The following is a 20,524-nucleotide window of genomic DNA, read 5'->3' as shown; positions in this document are numbered from 1 at the left end:
AGGTTTCCCATCTACAACTAACAGAATATTCTATTATATAACCTCTTTTTTTTTTAATAAAAAGTTTTTTATTTTAAACTTAGTAAAAAAGACATACATAGACATACAATATATACAAGAATCATAATTTCTTTTTCAGCTACATAACAGTGATCCACTTCTTACTATATATAAATATTTACAGATATTATAATGTTAACTTATTCAGCCTTTTTTTCCTATTCTATTTCATTTCTATTAACATGTTAATTGATCTATCACATTTTTCTCTTTCCCTTCTTCATTCCTTTAATTTATTTCCTTATTTTTCAGCCATTCATACCAATTATTTCACACTTTATAGTATTTAGTTTCCTCTTTCCCCTGAATTTCTTTAGTTAGTTTATCCAATTCTGCGCATTCCAAAATCTTTTTAATTATATCCTTATCTGGTGGTAATTCTTTCTTCCAGTATTGCACATATATAATACGTGCTGCTGTCAATATATGTAGTATGAGATACTGTGTTTCTTTAGTATAATTTTCTATTGATATCCCTAATAGAAACTGTTCAGGTTTTCCCTCTATTGAATTCTGGATTATTTCTTTGATCCAATTTTTAATTTTCTTCCAAAAATTTTTTGCTACCGGGCATGTCCACCATTGGTGATAAAATGTTCCATAACTAATCTTACATTTCCAGCATTTCAGAGAATTGCTGGGGAACATTTTCGCTATTCTCGCTGGTGGAAGATGCCATCTGTGAAACATTTTCATCTGGTTTTCCTTGTATGCAGTTGAGATTGTTAATTTCATATTTGTTTTCCACATCTTCTCCCACTTCTCCAACTCTTATCGAATAATTAAAATTTTGGGCCCATTTGATCATCGTTTCTTTCACGGTTTCCTCTTCCAGTTTATACTGCAATAGAAATTTGTATATTTTACTAATTAGTTTTTGTTCATTCTTTAACAGAATTTTATCAAGGTCGGTTAGTTCTACTCTAATTTGATCCGTTTTCTTCTCCTCAATATATTTTGATCTTATTTGTAGGTATGACCACCATTGTATTTCTCTACCTAAGTCCTGTTCCAATTCGTTTTTTGCTTTTAGGGTTCCCTCTCCATTAACAATATCCCTATATCTAATAATTTTGGACCAGTCTAGTAAATTTGGGTGTGTTAATATTTCTTCTGGAGGGATCCAGGATGGTACTCCTATATAGTGATGTTTCTTAATTTTATTCCAAATTGTTAAGAGTGAATTCCTAATTACATGTCTTTTGAAGTATCCATGTGTGTTCTGTTCCCCCCCCCATAGAAATGCATGCCACCCTACATGAAGATCGTGTCCCTCTAATATTAAGAGTCTTTTATTTTCTAATTCTATCCAGTCCTTTATCCAGACTAAGCCAGCTGCTTGGTAATAGGTTTCCCAGTCCAGGAAGGCTATTCCTCCTCTGTCTCTTGTATCTTGTAATACTTTTAATCTAATTCTGGCTCTCTTCCCTTGCCAAATAAATTTTGTAGTCATTCTGTTTAATAAATCAAAGATTTTTTTCCCATTCTAATCAGTATAACCTGGAAGAGGAATAAAATTTTGGGCAAGATACTCATTTTTATTGCCGCCACTCTTCCTGTCCATGAAATTTGCAGCTTTGTCCAATTTTCCAAATCCTTCTCAATTTGCCAAACCAATTTATCATAATTTTCTTTTTTGATTGAGGAGCTTCTTGCGGTCAGCCAGATTCCCAAATATATATTTTTTTGGTAGTTTGTATATCCATAGTCTTTTCTAATTCTGTCTCCTGTTCTTTTGTAAAGTTTTTGGTTAATAATTTTGATTTATTTTGATTTATTTTTAAACCCACCACTGCACCGAATTCCTCTACTTTTCTAATCAATTTAAGGCCTGATTTTAGCGGGTCTTCAATTATAAAAACCATATCATCTGCATAGGCTTGAATTTTATATTCCTCATTCTTAATTCTCAAACCTTTAATCTCTTGATCTTCCCTGATTCTATTTAAGAGTGATTCCAGTAATAGGATAAAAAGAAGTGGGAAGAGTGGGCAGCCTTGTCTTACTCCCTTTGTTATCTCAAATCCCTCCATCGTGTCTTGGTTAAACATTACTTTTGCTGTTTGTTTTGAATATATTTTTTCAATCATTTTTCCAAATTTTTGTCCATCTTTCAGGATAGGCAATATTATGCAAAACCAGGAAAAGAGTAAGAAGTAGTGTGCAATAAAAATTAAAGACAGGAAGTAAGAGAAAAGGAAAGAAATCTAACTAGATCTAGTTACACAGCAGTGAGCACTTACATGTGGAAATTTAAACTATCTTTTCCAATAAATAGCTACTGTGAACATCTTGAAGGATGTTCCTGCCACAGAGAGTTAATTAATACCTTATAACTTTATTTGTAAGTATAAAGAATTAAAATAGGCAGGCCTCTTAAAACATATACCAACCTTGAGTGAAGTTCATCTTAAATGAGATTATTTTACCTCATGTATTTTCTGTTGACTGAGATCTAGTGGGATTTTCAAGAACTTTTTAAATTAAAGTTAAACTAAAATTAGAAACCTTTTACTGTGGTTCTGAAGCCACAAACACGCCAACTTTAGCTAAGACTTCATTGGAGCAAAGTTCTCTAAATTTGGAGATGTATCCAGAGTGGATTGCATTATCTCAGAATTCATGCTTCATCCACAGAAAAAAATCATTTAGCAAAAAATCTGCTTTTTGCATGAATGAAGGTAACATTCACAAAAGGAGTGGTTTTCAGAAAAGGTTAAGAATAGGAGGACTTTTTTTGTTGTTCTCACTCAGCAGAACTTTTCTCTAGAAATCATCTAGATTAATTTGTTAATTTTTTAAAGAGATTAAAAAAAACCTGCTCCCCTTCCTAAGCACTTTCCATCACTGCTCTGTAAGCCCCAAATACTACAAAACTCCACTAACAAGCCATCTTCAGCCCTGGGAGAGAATCTTCTGATTTTGTTTGCTTTTGGTATTTGGTAGTCACTTATCATGATATGAAATCTCCCTACATGTGTGGGCTACTGTTTCTAAAAGAAATTGGCTGTTACATGGTAAAACTGATTTCTTATTCCTTCCTTCCTTGTATATTGCCCACAATCATTATGTCACAACAACAAAGTTCTAGGTATCAGAAAATACAATAAGGAAGTTAATCCTTTGTCTTTTAATGATCAAGCAGGTACCTTTTTATAAGAGGTTGTGCACAATTTCCTAAAAGTAAGAAAAATGGCTGTTGAGCACCATATGTGTTGGAAACTGTTGACCTTTTCTTATGTGTTACAAGTCAGTAATTGTTCTAATGCCACCATGAGTTTATATACTAAACTCTGATAATTTTCTAAGTTTTACATCAGAATGAACAAGTCGGCAAAAAAATTGTTATGTTTTTCCTCATAAAATTTCCCATGCTTGCTGGGAGTTAAGAATGCACCTATCTTTTGATCTCAGGTAACATTGAGCCCAGTTCTAGAAAGGTTACTACTTCAGCTTGTATCCTGTGCAGCTTGAATTTTATGTATAGTTATTTAGAAGTTATACAGTCTTCAGAGAACATAGAAAAGGAATTCATCTTTTTTCCATTCTTGATTAAACTCATTCTTCATCAAAGAAGACAGGCAACCTATATATCAATTAAATAAATTAAAATAGGTCTCAAAGAGCTACTCTTTCATGCATATTGGAAACATTTACTTATTACCATTTGTAAAATGTAGAGAATATATTTATTATATACAGGCAGAAAACAATGTCCTCCCTATTCCCCATGTCTAAATGCCACAATTCAAAAGGAAAAGGAGGACAGAGGAAACAAATAGTTTTTAAAGTTATTATTAATTACCAGTTTGAGTGGAAACATATAGTTTAAAGAGGGGAGAGTGTGAAACTAATTTTAAGTGAATGCCTCAGCTAAGCTACAGTAATAAGGATGTGCTTGCGGTTCTTTCTTTGTTTCAATGAGATGGAGTCCTCTTTATTGCTAAAAATGAAACAAGAAGGGCAAAATTGACCAATATTCTAAAAGTGTTGATTGAGAACGCCTCTAATCTCTAAAGCAGTGTTTTGGGGTTTTTTCTCTTCTCTTTACCATGCCCTATTGCTGCCTTTATATCCCTCCTCCCCCACCTACCCTCCTCTAAGTTTAACTGTGATATAGCAATTTGGTGCAATAATAAAATGTCTGTAAAGAAACTTGGAATTTACAAACTATTACAGGTAGTCCTCAATTTACAACCACAATGGAGCCCAAAATTTCTGTTGTTAAGCAAAACATTTGTTAAGTGACTTTTGCCCATTTTACGACCTTTCTTGCCACAGTTGTTAAGTGAATCACTGTGGTTGATAAGTTAGTAACCCGGTTGTTAAGTGAATCTTGTTTCCCCAGTGACTTTGCTTGTCAGAAGGTCTCAAAAGGAGATCACATGACCTGGGACACAGCAACAGTCATAAATATGACTCAGTTGTCAAGCGTCTATATTTTGATCCCATGATTATGGGGATGCTAACTGTGTTACAACCTTGTAACCTGTGTTTACAAGGTTGTAACTGTGAAAAACAGTCCTGAGTCACTTTTTTCACTGCTGTTGTAATTTTGAACAGTCATTAAATGAACTGTTTGTAAGTCGAGCACTACCTGTACTTAAGTAGTAATACATTTAGGAATTTTTCCCCTATTCTATAAACAACTGCTATCCTCCTTTTTCTCTACATGAAGCAAACCACCCGTGTTCCCGAGATAATGGGAAGTGTTCACACCTCTGTATAGCAAAAGGAGATGGAACTCCCAGGTGTTCCTGCCCTGTTCATTTGGTACTTCTGCAGGACCTCTTAACGTGTGGAGGTAAGTAGTCTTAAGCAAAAGGTTTCCTTTCAGGAAAGATTGGCAAGCATTCAAGCTTCGCAAGGCAGATGTATTTGTACTTCATGGCTCTAGAACAGTTTTCCTTATCTACTGCTCCTTAGATGTAGCAGACAATGTGAGAATTATTTGAGTTAAACTCAGAGAGATCTGCAGGTCCCCGTTTTGTGGGAAGCCTTCACGTTGCTTGACCCGTTCATGCACTCAATCCCTTGCCATTGGCAGGCAGTATTTGCACCCAAATGAGATTATGAGAGCAATTTAAATTCAGCAGGTAAATTTGACTACCATTTTTACATACATAGTAATCTTTCTGTAATTGAGACAATATATTAACAAGACCTGTATAATATCTGTACTGTAGTGGGGAGGGAGTGTTATAAAAATCACAATGAGTCTAATGTACACTAACTAAAGCACAGGACTACAGTGCATTTTACTGTTTTCATAACTATGCTGGTTGTTCCCACCAAAAACTATGTTGTGATTCTTTATTCATTATCACGAGGAAATACTGTAAGAAAATCTCATCGTAGTGATATCTAATTCAAAATTGTTTCTTAGGCTCTGTATTTCAGTGAAATAAAATAGAAAGTAAATGGAAAAAGATAACCGCAAGGGGCATTTTTATTTGTTTCCCCTTAAAACAAATATAATCTAAAACCATTCCATCCAAAACAGATTACATCCGGACCTCATATTAGATTGTCTGCTGAGTAGCAGAACCTCTATTTTGTCTGGACTGAACCTTAGTTTTTTACTTCATATTGAGGACCTGCTCAGAATCACTCAATGAGTTGTAAACTAGAGATGGGTTTTATTAACCAAGTAATCAAATTCAAACCATGAACTCTTTGAGTGATCTCATCAATACATCATGTAGATGTTTGGAAACAGTTCATACAGAGAGATTCTCTGTGCAATAGTGCCTTTGAACTTCTTCAAAGTGATGCAACTAGTCAAACATTCCAGGAAATGCTGTGATTGGAGTACTAAATACTACTGAAAACAGCCCTGTTTGTAAATGACGTCTACCCTCAGTGTTTCTTTTACCTCTTCTCCTTCCTTTCTCATTTTTCTTTGAGGATTTAAATAAAATAATCTACACAAGGCTATCATTATTCCTCGATTTCATTCAAAATTGGGGATAACAAAACTACAGAAAAGAAGATTTTATAAAAGTATGCAGTGCCCCAATCCCCAATCATCATTTAAAACGTGCATAATATGCACAAAAAGATCCACACAGAAATTTGGGGTTATGTAAACTCCTTTACTGCAGATAATGAGATCTAGTCTGTATTTCCTAATTGTGAATAAAGGAATCACAGATAACTAAGGGAACCTGTTTGTAAGCCACCCAGAGGCTTCTAGACAAGATGAGTGTCACATAAATCCAATGCAAATATACATACAGATACAGATTCCATGTATTTTCCAAAAATCCTGAAAATTGTTACTTTGGGTGGATAAACAAAAGGCAGTAGGAAATAGCATAATCATGCTGTATTTATTTATTTATTATTTATTTATTTATTAATCAAATTTCTATACCGCCCTACTCTCGAAGGACTCAGGGCGGTGAACAGCCAAGTTAAAATACAGATAATACAAATATTAAAAATCCCTTAAAATTATTAAATATTTTGGCCGAAACACAAATTAAAACACCCAATTTATAAAATCACGAATTAAAAAATTTAAAAGAGGAGAGTTAGGCCAGGCCAGCCTGCTGAAATAGAAAAGTTTTGAGACCACGGCGAAACATGCGCAGGTCCAGGATCCTCCGTATCTCTGGGGGGAGCTCATTCCAGATGGTAGGTGCCCCCACAGAGAAGGCTCTCCCCCTGGGAGAGTAATTATGTAATAATTATGTAATATAATAATTACATACAAATGGCATTATGTAGAATAGATATCTTGCAACTCAGCATTAAGAACTATGGTGCTATGTTTTTAGCTAAGAGTTTCCCCTATTTCAGCGTCCAAATTTATCCATCTTATTCCAATATATCCTTTCTTTGCTTTTATGGAAGAAAACATTTTTCAAAATATTTTCTGTGAAAATAAACATCCCCTCTCATCAGGAAGGCTTTTTTTCCTCCCATCTTTGCAGCTTAAAACTTTCCTTCTCAAGTTTATTTTGAAAATACTTCTTTCTCTTAAATGACACATTTGCTGTACTATGAGCTCTCCAGGGATCTCTTATAAACAGTTTCTGTCTCGCAACCACAACATGCTCTGTGGTATTGGAGTTTTACATCTATTCTATGGAGAAAGAAGGTCAGTTTATTGGCTCATGTTTCTCCATTTGTGAGAGATTCTTCATGATAAATGCACTCTTCTTATTGTATGCTGAATCTCACATTTACATACCATTCCTAATACAGTAATTTTATATTTATCCTTGTCTTTTTTCCTAGCACCCTAATTTGAAATCTTCAGTATCACAGATTTGTCAACCATCACAGATATACTTATATATTCTCTCTGCAGTCACTCTATTCAGGGCCGAAGTACTGAGCCTGATATTTTATGGTGGACCAGGGGTGAAATGCTACCAGTTTGCACTGGTTCGGGCAAACCGGTAGTAAAAACAATACTCCCGGTTCTTCCAAACCGGTATTTCCAATGATCAGCTGTGCCACGCGATTTATATTTGCTGGAAAGCAGGAAATCCTGCCTTCTAGCGAATGGCACAGCTGTTTCCTCCCCTCGCTGTTCTACTTACCTTCTCATTTTTCCACGTGAAGCGCACGTTCGGCACGCACTGCACAAGTGCACATGCACTGTGCATGTGCACGCAGCACATGTTTGGTGAGCACCATGCATGTGTGCGCAACAAACCAGTGGCAAACCTCGGAGGATTTCAGCACTGTGGTGGACAAATTAAAAATGGGGGGGGGGAATTCATTGTGAGGTTTTTAAAGAATAATGATCCAAGTGACTCACTGCATTCAATAAACCAGTTAATCCTTGTGTACAAATGTAATTCTTCATGGGGGAAAATGCATTGTCTCAGATCTGGTTACCTATTGTGGATTTTCAACTCAAGCCTTAAAAATCAAGGGATCTAAGGGGGCCTTATAAGAGATCACACAACATCCTGGATTTAGGCATATAAAAGTACAAGAACAGAAATTTTCACCTTTGGGATAGCAGCCTTTGGAAAAGACCTTTTTTCAAGAGGTGTAGAAGGGAAATAGAGTAAACTCTTTCAAGATTTCTCTGTGGAGAATGTAACTCAAATCAGCATTACATGTTTCACTCAGTTATCCATTGTACCATTCAAGGTGCTCTGAATTAATATCACCCCACTTTGAAAGTGGTGAAATTAAATTCTTCTAGATGTCATATGGAAAAGATTTTTTTTTTCTTATTAACTGATAAATCCTTAGAAAAAAGGCACAAAATGTTGTTCAGTGATGATTGTTTTAAGGAAACTTTGGGTATAAATAAGATCTTGTTATTCATATTAGAAATCAGTTAATTAGACAGATTAATTTCAGTTAATTGTAATTTGTTCTATAAGAATTTTGTTCTATCAAAAAACATTTGATTATTGTTATCAATTGGCTTTTTTCAAACACATTTTTTATAAGTAGCTGTCACATGCATTTTAACTTTCTTCATGAAAGGTAGATTTCAATACAGGGAGTTGAAGGAAAAGCTAGTTTACTTTTTAATTATGTAAATAGAGCTCTTCTTGGTTATCATTTCATTTATTGCAGTTTTCGAATTACAGTGTTTCATGTTAATTACTTTATGTAATTGTAATTTAGACTTGGTGTATGGTATACGTGATACTTATTTTTTAGACATTGAATTTGCTCCTTTTGGAACTAGTTTCCAGATCTAAATCGCAGGATGAAATTTGTTGTCTCTTTGAGAATGACAACATTTCCAAACATAGCCTCCAAATAATAGATTGCAGATTTTCAATACATTCAGGGGGTTCTGCATATTTTATGTCTTTTGTAAAGGAGGTGGAGTTGCCTTGTATGGGCAGAGTTCAGTTCAGGCTGATTGAAATAAATGTCATAATGTTACAGGGTTAGGGTTAGTATAAGGGCCTTACAAAGATAAAACAGTGCATTCTTTATTGTAAATTATTTAATATTTTGAAGAGTTTCATGCAGTTCTTTAAAAATTCCTTTCAGAGCCACCAACCTGTTCCCCAGATCAGTTCACATGTGCAACTGGAGAGATAGATTGTATTCCCATGGCATGGCGTTGTGATGGCTTTTCAGAATGTGATGATCAGAGTGATGAAGAAAACTGCCCCATCTGTTCAGCAACCCAGTTCCAATGTGAGAAGGGACAGTGCATCGACGCACATTTGAGATGTAATGGAGAAGTTGATTGCCAAGATAAATCTGATGAATCTTATTGTGAAAGTAAGAGCTGTATACTTTATCTTATGATAGACACATACACATTGTTAGATTCAGCAATGAGGGAAGAACATGGAACTATGCTTATACATATACGCCTATAGATCTCAGCCTAGTCAAACACGAGAGATGGTAAAAGGACTGACCCAATGCTTGGAAGCTGTCAGGGCCTGTATGAGAAGGGACAGTCTTAAAATGATCTCCTCCAAGACAGATTAGCTTTGAACTTCAAGTTCAAATGATGTTCACTGTGAATGGAGTTGCACTCCTCTATTCAGAGATGGTTTGCAACTTGGGGGCTGGCAGCTGTGACCAAGAAGGCTTTTGTTTAATTATATCTCATGCTCCAGTTGCGGTCTTTATTGTGGGGCCCTGCTTACAGTCCCTTTACATAGGGCTGCCTTTGGAAAGCATTTGGAAGCTATCAATGATACAAAATGCAAAGTCCTAGACAGTGATGGATACATCCCAATATTCTTGGATGGCTCGACTGTTTTAGGACTTGTCTTGGTTGCTGGTTGGCATCTGAATGCAATTCCAAGATTCTGGTCCTCATTTTTAAGGCCCTACGTGATTCAAGACCAGATTATCTGAGGGCCTGTTTTTCCCCACATTCATCTGATGTCCATTAAGATCAAATAAGGGTTGGTCCTCCAGATCCTGTCTTGTATAGGAATGCTGCTGGATGAGACCTCAGAAACCAGCATTTTCTATAAAACCTTCCAGACTCTGGCATGCCTTCCCTATGGAGATCTCTTTCTCTCCTGATTTTCAGGAAAGCAATTATGACTGCTTTCTTTCCCTCACAAGTGCAGACATAGAATTTGAATTGTTTTGTACGTTTTCTTCAGTGTATACTTTTGATCATTTGCTTTATGGTGAATGATTAATAAATCAAATGGGTTTTTGTTGCTGTTGTTAAGGAGATTTCTTGTTCAGTGAAGTTATTATTAGCCATCCAGAGCCTTCCAGAAAAAGCAGCATATAAATAAAGCAAATGTAACTAATTAATTAATCAAAAGTCACTGCCTATAGCAATAATTCATTATTGAGTTTTATTTTTATATTCTTGGTAAATAAAACACCCATTCCAAAAGTAGAATAAAACATTTTGCTTATGCACTCTTAAATGATGCCAGGCCATCCTTGTCACATTCCTCATAGCCTTCTATTCTTTCTTCCCCCCTACATTTTTAAAATTGTGTCCTCAAGCCACAAATGGGTTGTTCATCCCTGTTTTAAGGGGTTAGAGTAAACTCTACATTGACACTATGTTAATTCATCTTCTCATATCTTCGGTGCTTAACAGAAGACTGTGAGTGGTTTGCATTTATGTTTTCTGCCAAATGCTTGATTTCAAGGGGACTGAGTATAATGTTTATTTGTGGTTCTTGGAGGCTTATAAAATAACTGCTGTCTTGAAGAAAGTGATGTGTTTATTATTTTGTTTAGGTTTGGTTGATTTATCTTGAAAGTATTAAAAATTGTTTGGTGATTTTCTCCCATCCCACCCACCCCCTCACAGCTATTTGTCTGCAGAATCACTTTCAGTGTGCCAATGGCCAGTGTATTCTCAAAAAACAGCAGTGTGACTCTTTTCCGGACTGCATTGATGGTTCTGATGAACTTTTCTGTGATAAGGCACTTTTTACCGGTAAGTTGGTATTGTAAAAGGCTTCCTATTGTTAATTATCTTTACACAATTTGTGTTGGGCTAACATTCCCAGAATTCCCAGCCAATTTAGCCAACAGCTAGGAAATTCTGAAGCTTTTCAGCCCAACACAACTGGAAGCTACCAGTTCGTAAAGGCAAGTTTGGATCCAGGGATCACTGTTTATTCTCGAAGTCTAGAAAAGCAAATATAGTTATTTACTATTGCCGAGGCTTAATACTTCTATTCTTGAAATGTAATACTCTTCAATGGTGCTTTGCAGTTTTCAGAAAGCTGTCATTTTTTTTTCTTCAGATGTAGCCAAATCCACATCCTATGAAAAAACAACTGTATAAAATAAAGCTATTATCAAAAGGCCAAAGCAGATGCAATTCTGTCTTGTCCCCCTGGGCCTTTGGTGGCTGTTCAGATTGGCTTTAATCCCTGCATCGTTTATGCTAACCATAAATGCCATTTTCTGACTGTAGATGGTTTGATAATAATTCTGTATTTTCAATCCTAGGACTTCTGTATGTGTTGGGATTGAGGGAAAAATATTTAGAGATAGCAGCCCTCTAATAACCTCCAGAATGTTGTAAAAGGAATTGAACTGGCTATTTTCCATTAGAATGATTGCCATTGATAACTGTGTTGCAATAGAGATAAACTTATACAGAAAAGAGCCACAAGGGTCCTTGTAATAAAATGCTGTAGATTGCAAACTGGTCTACCCTTCCCCAATTTGGTGCCTTCTAGATGCACTGGATTACAAATCCCATCATCCCATGGTCAAAAAAGAAGACCAAAAATAATTTGGACTATGTATTCCTTGGGCCAATTTAATATGGGAAAACCACAAGTTATCATGATCCAGCCACCATCAAATCCCCCCTAATGGAATTTGCATATGAATAAAACAAAGTAAACATTGAGCAGCCTTTTGAACACTGAAAAGTACTGTTGAAGTTATGAAGAGAACATGCCAATATTGGTTTTATTTGAATGCTCCTTTCAATACATTAAAACGTGGGGGCTCCTAAGTGATGTTAGATTGGTTCCAGGTTTGAGGAGACCCTTATCAATGTGTTATAGTTGGGTTATAGTCAAAGGTGACACTTGTGGACTCTGCTAGTTGACAAAGGTTGCTAAAGTAGACATTGTGAAAGTGGGAAGGTATCACTCTCAAACCAGGAAAGGTGATACAGTTGGGGATTCCACATCTTTCTTCCTTTGCACAGTGTTGAAACACTTCAGTGCAAAGGTATGTGTATGTGTCTTGCTAGTAAGTTTACGGAAAGCTTCATTTACTGTGATTTGTAAAAAGATGATAAAAGGAAGGCAACGTCTGGTTTACTATACTAGACAGCTGATACGAGGTGACAGGAGAAAAGTTATTTATGCAGAACGTGGAGAGGGAAGTAAACTTTTAGTGTTTATTTCTACAAACTTTAATACAAACATTATTTCTAATAGGCTCCTGTCCTTCATATTCTCATTATTTGCTGATCCTTCTCAACAAATGCTACCCTTTTGGCACTGCACACATTGTTAAAACTTCTTTTGACGTTAATAATTTAAAATTAGTTGCTTTAGCCACTTGTACAGAAAAATAAGCACCCACAGTGATTGCGGAACCTTTGCACATAGGAGATGACCCGAAGTCATCTAGGATTGGAAGCACCATTCTGCACACGATTTGCAGTAGTGGGCTATTGATAGATATAAACTTTGGGGACAAACTGGAAACTTGGAATTGTTCCAACAGTATTACATTCTATAGAGGAGAACCTTTTCAGCCAGAATCTACAACATCAAAGATGACAACTGAACTCCTCTACTGGTAACTCACATAAGTGAAAAATTACTTAGAATGTAAATCCCATCAGCCATGTCTGGGTTATGTTGTTAGTAACTGGAAGCCTGTGCCAAAAAGGCCCTCTAATTTTTTTATACTAACATTTGTAGGGCTGTTAAAAAGGAGGAGATAGAGTTCTAATTTCTTTTCTTTTCTTTTTTTTCAGAAAAAATTAAATCCTCTAATGATTCTGGACCCCACAGTAATGCTATTGGGCCTGTGATTGGAATTATTCTTACCCTTTTTGTCATGGGAGGCATGTATTTTGTTTGCCAGCGTGTGGTTTGCCAACGTTACGCTGGGCCTAATGGACCTTTTCCACATGAGTATGTCAGCGGGACGCCTCATGTTCCCTTAAATTTCATTGCTCCAGGGAGTTCTCAGCATGGGACCTTTACAGGTAATAGTAACAGTGCCTCTATGTATTCCTATAATGTTCTTCAGATTTTGTTTTGTTTTTTTACTTTGCTACATGCTAAATAACAACTAGCTGTGGTTATATGATGATCTTCATTATATTGCTCCTGCTTTTGAATCTCCGGCCAAACTACTATTTTAGAATCTTCAAAAATAGAATGAAGGGCAATATTTTGAAGTGGATTCTTTCTTCCTTTGGAATGCCAGCGCTCAGAATTTGAGATCTTTTATTATTCTTTTAGCCATATCTTCTGCATGAGTAGTGTGCTTTGAATAGGATTGTTTGTAGATATGATGCAGAACTGTATGTGTTATAGGATATGTATTGCTTGTGCAGAGATCTTTTAAATTCTAATATTTAAGAAAATGTTCAAGTTTGTGTAGGAAAGAATTTCTGCATTTGAAAAGTTAAAGGAATTGCATTTTTTTAAAGCCTTGTGATAAAACCAAGATTCTGCAGTCCATATAGACATCTTTTACCACAGTAATTGCTTTGGTAAATTTCAGTGAGTATATAACCGAATAAGTATATTCTTATTTCTTCTATCCATATAGGCATCTCTTGTGGAAAATCCATGATTAGCTCCATGAGCCTAATGGGTGGAAGCAGCGGTGCCCCTCTTTATGACAGAAACCACGTCACTGGAGCTTCCTCTAGTAGTTCATCCAGTACAAAAGCCACATTTTATCCACAGGTAAGTGTTGAAAATTGTATAAGCCATGTTGCAATTATGATCTCAGTTCCTATTAGCCCTGCTTGAACAGCACACTTAGCTAGATAATTGTGGAGGAGGAAGGAGTTGCTATCATGCAAACATGAAATTTGAATCAAACTTAAGGAAGTTAGATTGGGTTCAAAGATCTCAGTTTCCTCTCAGTCAGCCTTCACACACCAATAGCTGATGGGAGCTGGAGAACAGTTCTCTATTTCTCACATATACCCAACTTGAACATTTATATTTAAGAAAATGCAACTTTGATGGCCTCCTGGAAAGGTCTATGGTAAAATTGTGGAGAACTGCTGTCCCCGTTTATCCTGGAGTACCAAGTTATTTCATGGAAATAAATTAGTATAAAATGTATGCTGATTCCTTAATGTAATAATTAGCAGAACATTTATTTATTCATATAACTTTAAATGGTGGCACATTAATAGAATGGTCCCATTGTTTTAGAAAAACATCTGGATTTGAAACAGATTCTCATAGTATGGTCTTTTAGATTATTACCCAAAGAAAGCACAGAAGGCCCACTTGTCCTCAGGCATCTCAAACGATTTCATTGATAGAAGTAGCTCCCATTGGACATTATTAAACTATTTCATTTTACATTCACACAGATTTTGAATCCACCACCTTCACCAGCTACAGATCGCTCCCTCTATAACACAGAAATGTTTTATTCTTCAAACATTCCATCAACAACAAGGTCTTACAGGTAATGGCTTTCAAAATCATTTGGCAGATTCTTTAACTCTTAGTTTTTAAATAACTGCTTCTTATTTTGCTTATATAACAGCTTTGGATAAAGAATACTTTCTTTTTCTAATAAAGCTGCTCCAGTTCTCAGCTTTGTACAGTTTGATTGGTGGAATCTTCAAACTGGGAAATAAGGCTTTGTGATTGGACTTAACATGGACATGCATTTTTAGACTGCTCAGGAAAACATGAGCACTAAGGACCCCAGTATGAGGGGTCCTTGGTGCTCTCTCTATTTGGTTGTTCCATTACCCAAGCTAGGTAACATCATCAGTTCTAGTAAGGAGTGGGGTTTACTCTCAGTTTATATTCTAGTGGCTTGCCCTGCCAGTGTGGGTGGGGATCTTGGAGGTTCTTTGGTTGGGCTGTTTACTGTTAGCTTCTCTGGCAGCTTCTTGATTGGGAAATATTGTTTACTTCTTGATTGTTAGTCTGATATTAAAGTTGGTGTTAATCTATGCTCATTTGGGTATTGATTGCTGTTCGGGAAGTGTTTGAGAGTCTTTTTGTTCCCTTTTTGGCGTGCTGATGATCTCTTTTGCAGCGTATGTAGATGTTGTCTATGTGTCTATTGAGGCTAATTTGCTGCAGATAAAAAGAAGTGGAAAGTCTCCAACTTCTGCGCTTTCCCAGCAAGCAGAATTTTGCTACAATGCTACTAATGTGTATCTTGTATTTTAGGCCTTATCTTATCAGAGGGATTGCTCCACCAACTACCCCTTGCAGCACAGATGTATGTGACAGTGACTACACCACAAGTCGGTGGAAAGCTAACAAATACTACATCGACTTAAACTCAGACTCAGATCCTTATCCACCTCCTCCTACTCCTCGCAGCCAGTACATGTCAGCAGAGGAAAGCTGCCCACCGTCTCCAGCTACCGAGCGAAGCTACTTCCACCTCTACCCCCCTCCTCCATCTCCTTGTACAGACTCTTCATGATTTTAACAGAAGGGACTTGTCTTTTCCTGTAAATATGTTTTTAAATATGAACAAAGATTTTAAATATATATTTTATGATCTAAAATGGGGTGGGAACTTATAAAAAATGTGAATAAAAATGAATGGGCCTGGGCTGTGAAAATTGTACAGCAAAGTGATATTTATGTTGATTTTTTTTAATTTAATAATCCATTCTTTTGTGCCATAGTTTGCCTTTGCATTGAAGTCACAACATTTAAATTGACCTCCAAAGGAGGTGAGAAGCAGAAAATAATATGCTTGGAACATTTTGAAATCATCTTTTGGTTCAATAAAGGGGAATGTGCCAAGTTATTTTAAATAATATAAAAGGCAAGAAGAAGTATGTATGAATGAATGAATGAAGGATGATGTTATTTGAAATACACACAAGGGAAATTCTTGTGTGTCTGTGTATGTCTGTATATGTGTGTGTGTCTGTGTGTATGGATTAATACTTGATCCTAGGTACTTAACCACAAAAATGGGCTTCCTATGCTTTCTTTTCTTTTATTCCATCATTCACTTTCCAAAAGAGTCACTGCATTAAAAAAGTGAACTTCTAGAATACGTGTTAGATTTATTACATTATTCATGATGAACTACTTCTCCCCAAATTAAAATAAGCATTCAGTCCTATTGGACGCATCACATTTCTATTACGAGTCTGTCAAATTCAAGGCACTGATTCATGTTTTATGTTTCTCTAAAGGCCCCCAATACAGCTCAGGAGATATGGAGGAGAGAAGAGGGAGGAAAGGAGGTGGTAGTCATGACAGAAATAAAAATGAAAAGTGGAAAAAAAGAATGAATCAATTTTCTGAAAGATTAAAATAGTTTAGAAAAATGTAATCCCTCAAAGATTCTTTTTCTCTCACGTCCATCTGAAAATTTTTTTAAAAAAAAATCTATAAAAATTAAAACACATTTCATCAATTAAAAACAGTTTATAAAGAGTTCATTGAATAGCAAAACTATTTATCCAAATTGATGCATTTGGATATTTCTTGAATAGGTGTCTGCCAAGACCCCTGGTTGTACAGAAAAAAAGCAACCTTTTCTCAATTTAAAACATAACATACACTGCCACCATATTCTCCACTGGGTAAGAATCCAAATTTTACCCTCTCTAACCTTTTATATATAATATTAGAGAGAGAGAGAGCACAGGAGTAAGGATCCTCATAATCAGAGAGAGAATTCAATAAAAGATCATTATATTTGGAACAAAACCCAGAAAGAAAGGTGCTTTTCATCACGGGTCAGGAAGAAAATGAGCAACACGTCTCGCATTACTGACTGTGCTTGTGCTTTGGTTTGATTACCTCACACAGAATGTTTGAAAGCTTGTAGAATTAGGAGACTGTGATGTGAACAAATAATGAAATATGATTGGAAAAAGAGGGAAAAGCCAAAATTACAGTATGTTTTCACAGCTGCGTAACAGCAGGTGCAGCCGGCTTTTGACAGTCAGAATCATTGACAAAGATGAAAATTGTTGTTTTTTTACATTTATAGCTGAGTTTTAGCAAGTATTTCTGGCCAAGTGTGAGGTGAGACTTCTCCAACCCCTGGCCACTTTTTCCAAGCTTATTAATAAGGTGGAGGTTGATCTCTGTTATTTCTGAATATGTTCTCATCAGTCTATTCCTAATTGTTTGGATATGGTGGTTTAATTCTGAGGACCTACAATTAGTATCTTTGAGTACAGGAGAATTCTGATCTCTCAAGAAACTTGTATTTTGCAGACATGCCATTTTACATTTATTTCCAAGTTTAATATGGGAGATAAAATATTAGAATTATTTATTTGTATGCAAAAATATCCTTACCCTGAATACTTTGGGGAGGCCAAAGTCGTTTGGGTGTATTGCCTATGTGTCTAGCACAAAAATAGTCCATAACAATGCATCTAGAGTACTCAGCTCAAAAATCATAACATTCCGTACTAATTTTAAATCATAGTAACATACTATTAAAAAAAACAATCCTTAGTAGCTCAAATTGGGTGGGAAGGTAATAAAGCCAGCTTCTTCTAATTCTAGGATTCTATTTCTAGCTTTGTTACAGATAAAGCTTGTATGTGTCTAGCATTTATAAAAAGATACCCTTTAATTCTTAACATTGCATGTTTTGCTTTACCATTGCCAGGTTTCTAAAATGCACTGCACATTAAAATTTGAATGAATAGTTTATTTTTTAAAAGAAAGTTAAACAACCATTGGTAATATTAACCTGCTTGCTGAAAAAATTGTACTGCATTCAGTACAGTGAATTGGATACTTTAAGCAGAGAAAAAATAACTAATGCTATCAATGTGAACAGAGCACTATAATACTTATGGTTATAATACTGAATATTTTTATTTTGCTTGCTATTGTAAATCTGTGTTAATCAGGAAAATTAAATATTCTACTTTCTTGATTAACATGCTAATTGGGAAACATCCCACCAAATTCAAATAAATTATTACATCTGCCCAACTGGAGTTGTTGTAGAATTGAGTGAAGTCAGAAATATCTTACCAAGAAATAATTGTCATATTTTCGTTACTTTAAATTATTTCTCTCTCTCCAATCCAGAATTTTAGCTAAAATATCTGATATCAGTAGTACTCTGGGCTATGATATTATCCATTTCTTTTTTGACATAGGTCTCAATGAATTACATTAAAAACTATACTATGAGTTTGGTTGTTTGCTTGCAGACAATTCTTTACCAAGGAGAAAACCACATTCCCACCAACACTGGTAGGGCAAGCTACTGTATATAAACAGAAAGCAAACCCCACATTTAAACTAGTATTGATAATATTATCTAGTCTGGTAATGAAACATCTGCAAATAAACAACCATGCTCAGAGCCCAAAGGACTTCACAGTTCAGTTCTCTTCTGTTGGAAAAAAGATACAGTTTACCAAATCATGAATCAGTGTGGAGATTAATTCTAATTTTTATAAGCTATTTTGAAATGATACCACATAAACTGTTGATTGTAATTTTGGCTTTCAAGAGCCATCTTAGTCTGGGATCATTGGCCATGTTGCCAAAGAGTTACAAGAGTTTTTTTTAAGCCATAGTTTGCTAAACTCTGATTGAATAAATTACAATTGCTAGGTTTATGCTAGGCCCGAACCAAATCACATTATGACTTAGCCCCATGAATATGAACCTTATCTTCATATTCTAAATACAATACATGTGAATATATGTAAATGTAACTGATTGGCTTTATTAAAATTTTAAAGAGCAAGTAACTCTTGTTCAGGTCTAGCCATAATGCAGTGTCAAAGGTTAACTTTCTTATATTGGCTTGCCATTGGTTAATGACTGTGTGGCATCTCACTACCCTAGGAAAATTGATTTGAATGTTTTATCTCTTCAAAAGTGATTGTTAATGTTGGTGAAATCTTAAGTAGCATATCTCTTCCAGCCAGACTGGGTTTTACTGTGTAGAAAGATATCAGATTGGATACCTAATCCCTGTATCTGATGTTTGTTTGGGTCCACTTAGATCCATCTTCATGAACATTAGTTTTTAAAATCCATAATTCACTGAAAGTAGTTATTGATCTGGACCTGAGAGCGAGCTTGCTCTTAGCAATTAACACGTTAGGACAACTAAGGCTTTTTGAAAGGAAAAGCTGGTCTTAATATACAACATATTAAAAGTCTTCATCTGAAAAGTATTTAAAGCACCTTTAGATATGGAGCTCAGTTCCCTGGAAGTTTCCTTTGCCAATTTTATGTGTGGATGTAGGTGGCTGAGGTATTGGATGGAAAGCAGAGTGTGGTGTCAAATTTAATTTGTAAAATAATATTTGTTGAAAATATTTTGTAAATAATGTAATTGAACTATTTGCAATTAGGTGAAAAACAATTGATTTTATTAAATAATGAATAAGAACTATTGGGCCTGGATTAAAATGGAACAAAATTAGGCTTGCCAAGTTACAAACTTGTGAATCCTCCTTTATTTTTGAGCCTGTTGAGCTCAACTAGAGGAAAAGTCAGCTAATAGCTTTTCCAACTTCTTTTTTTCTCCCTCAGGGCCTATTATATATCTACTTTTTGTGTTGTGGGATACACATTTCACTGCTCACATTACATCATAGATCCTTTAATAAACCATAGGTGGCTGATTTTACAGAACACTAAGCTATAAACTATTATTTAACAAATCACAATTGGTTCACCCACTGCAGTAAATCAAACCTAATCATCTTATGGGCTATTGCAATATGTGAACTTTCCCATAGGATCTTCTTGGTCATTGCACTAAGAATGAGGGAAGCAGAGTAACCAATTATGGAAAAGTGGAGAGGGGCGGAAGAACAGGAGAAGCAGTAGCTGGCTCATCCCAGTTTGGTGGGAACACAAAAGGGGGGAAATCATTGAATGCAACCTGGCAACCTACATTTTTAAGTGGGTTGTTTTTTACTGTTATATGTACATAACTCAGAGGGCATTCTAATTAGAAATGAAACCCAGGCTGCTTTCTGTATTGTATCTAAGTATTTTGCAGTTGCTGCTAATGTAAATGTACATGAAAATATGCAGATATTGCCAAGAATTGTTATAATAGACTCATGCTGATCTGTTTTATATTTATATTGTAAAGTGTATTCTGCAAACCTCCTAAATATTTTAGCTTTATATTCATATACCGTTTTGTAGACACAGTTTGTCACACAGAGAAAAAGTGCCTTTGGTCTTTTTAAACAACCTAGCATATTGACATAGGCAGATGATAACAAAGCCTTAAAAACGAAGCAACCTTTTATTCATTTGCTCCATTTGTTAGTTTTCCATCAAGCATGGTGTTGCAAATACGTATTGTGTTCAACTCATTCCAAGTTAAGGCATTCACAGGATGGTGGGACTAA

At 35.5% G+C, this 20,524-nt stretch overlaps 1 protein-coding gene across 2 annotated transcripts in view; it reads left to right on the top strand.

Moving 5' to 3' along the window:
• Positions 1-15,752, top strand: part of LRP5 (LDL receptor related protein 5) — an 80,944-nt gene extending 65,192 nt beyond the window's left edge. Inside the window, exons 16-22 of one of the 2 annotated variants that reach the window (XM_070957372.1) lie at positions 4,739-4,864; positions 9,043-9,279; positions 10,802-10,921; positions 12,962-13,183; positions 13,756-13,895; positions 14,540-14,637; positions 15,360-15,752. In XM_070957372.1, the coding sequence (XP_070813473.1) occupies positions 4,739-4,864; positions 9,043-9,279; positions 10,802-10,921; positions 12,962-13,183; positions 13,756-13,895; positions 14,540-14,637; positions 15,360-15,621 (1,205 nt within the window). In that variant the 3' untranslated portion in view covers positions 15,622-15,752. Of the gene's footprint in view, positions 1-4,738; positions 4,865-9,042; positions 9,280-10,801; positions 10,931-12,949; positions 13,184-13,755; positions 13,896-14,539; positions 14,638-15,359 lie in introns of both variants that reach the window. The other variant, XM_070957371.1, reaches the window with a different exon arrangement.
• Positions 15,753-20,524: the final 4,772 nt, after the last annotated feature.

The sequence above is a fragment of the Pituophis catenifer genome, unplaced genomic scaffold, assembly GCF_029215685.1.
Source record: "Pituophis catenifer annectens isolate HBS135680 unplaced genomic scaffold, rPitCat1.0.hap2 SCAF_1, whole genome shotgun sequence".
NCBI lineage: Eukaryota > Metazoa > Chordata > Lepidosauria > Squamata > Colubridae > Pituophis > Pituophis catenifer.
The sequence above is the reverse complement of the archived record's forward strand: the minus strand, read 5'-3'. Positions and strand labels throughout refer to the sequence as shown.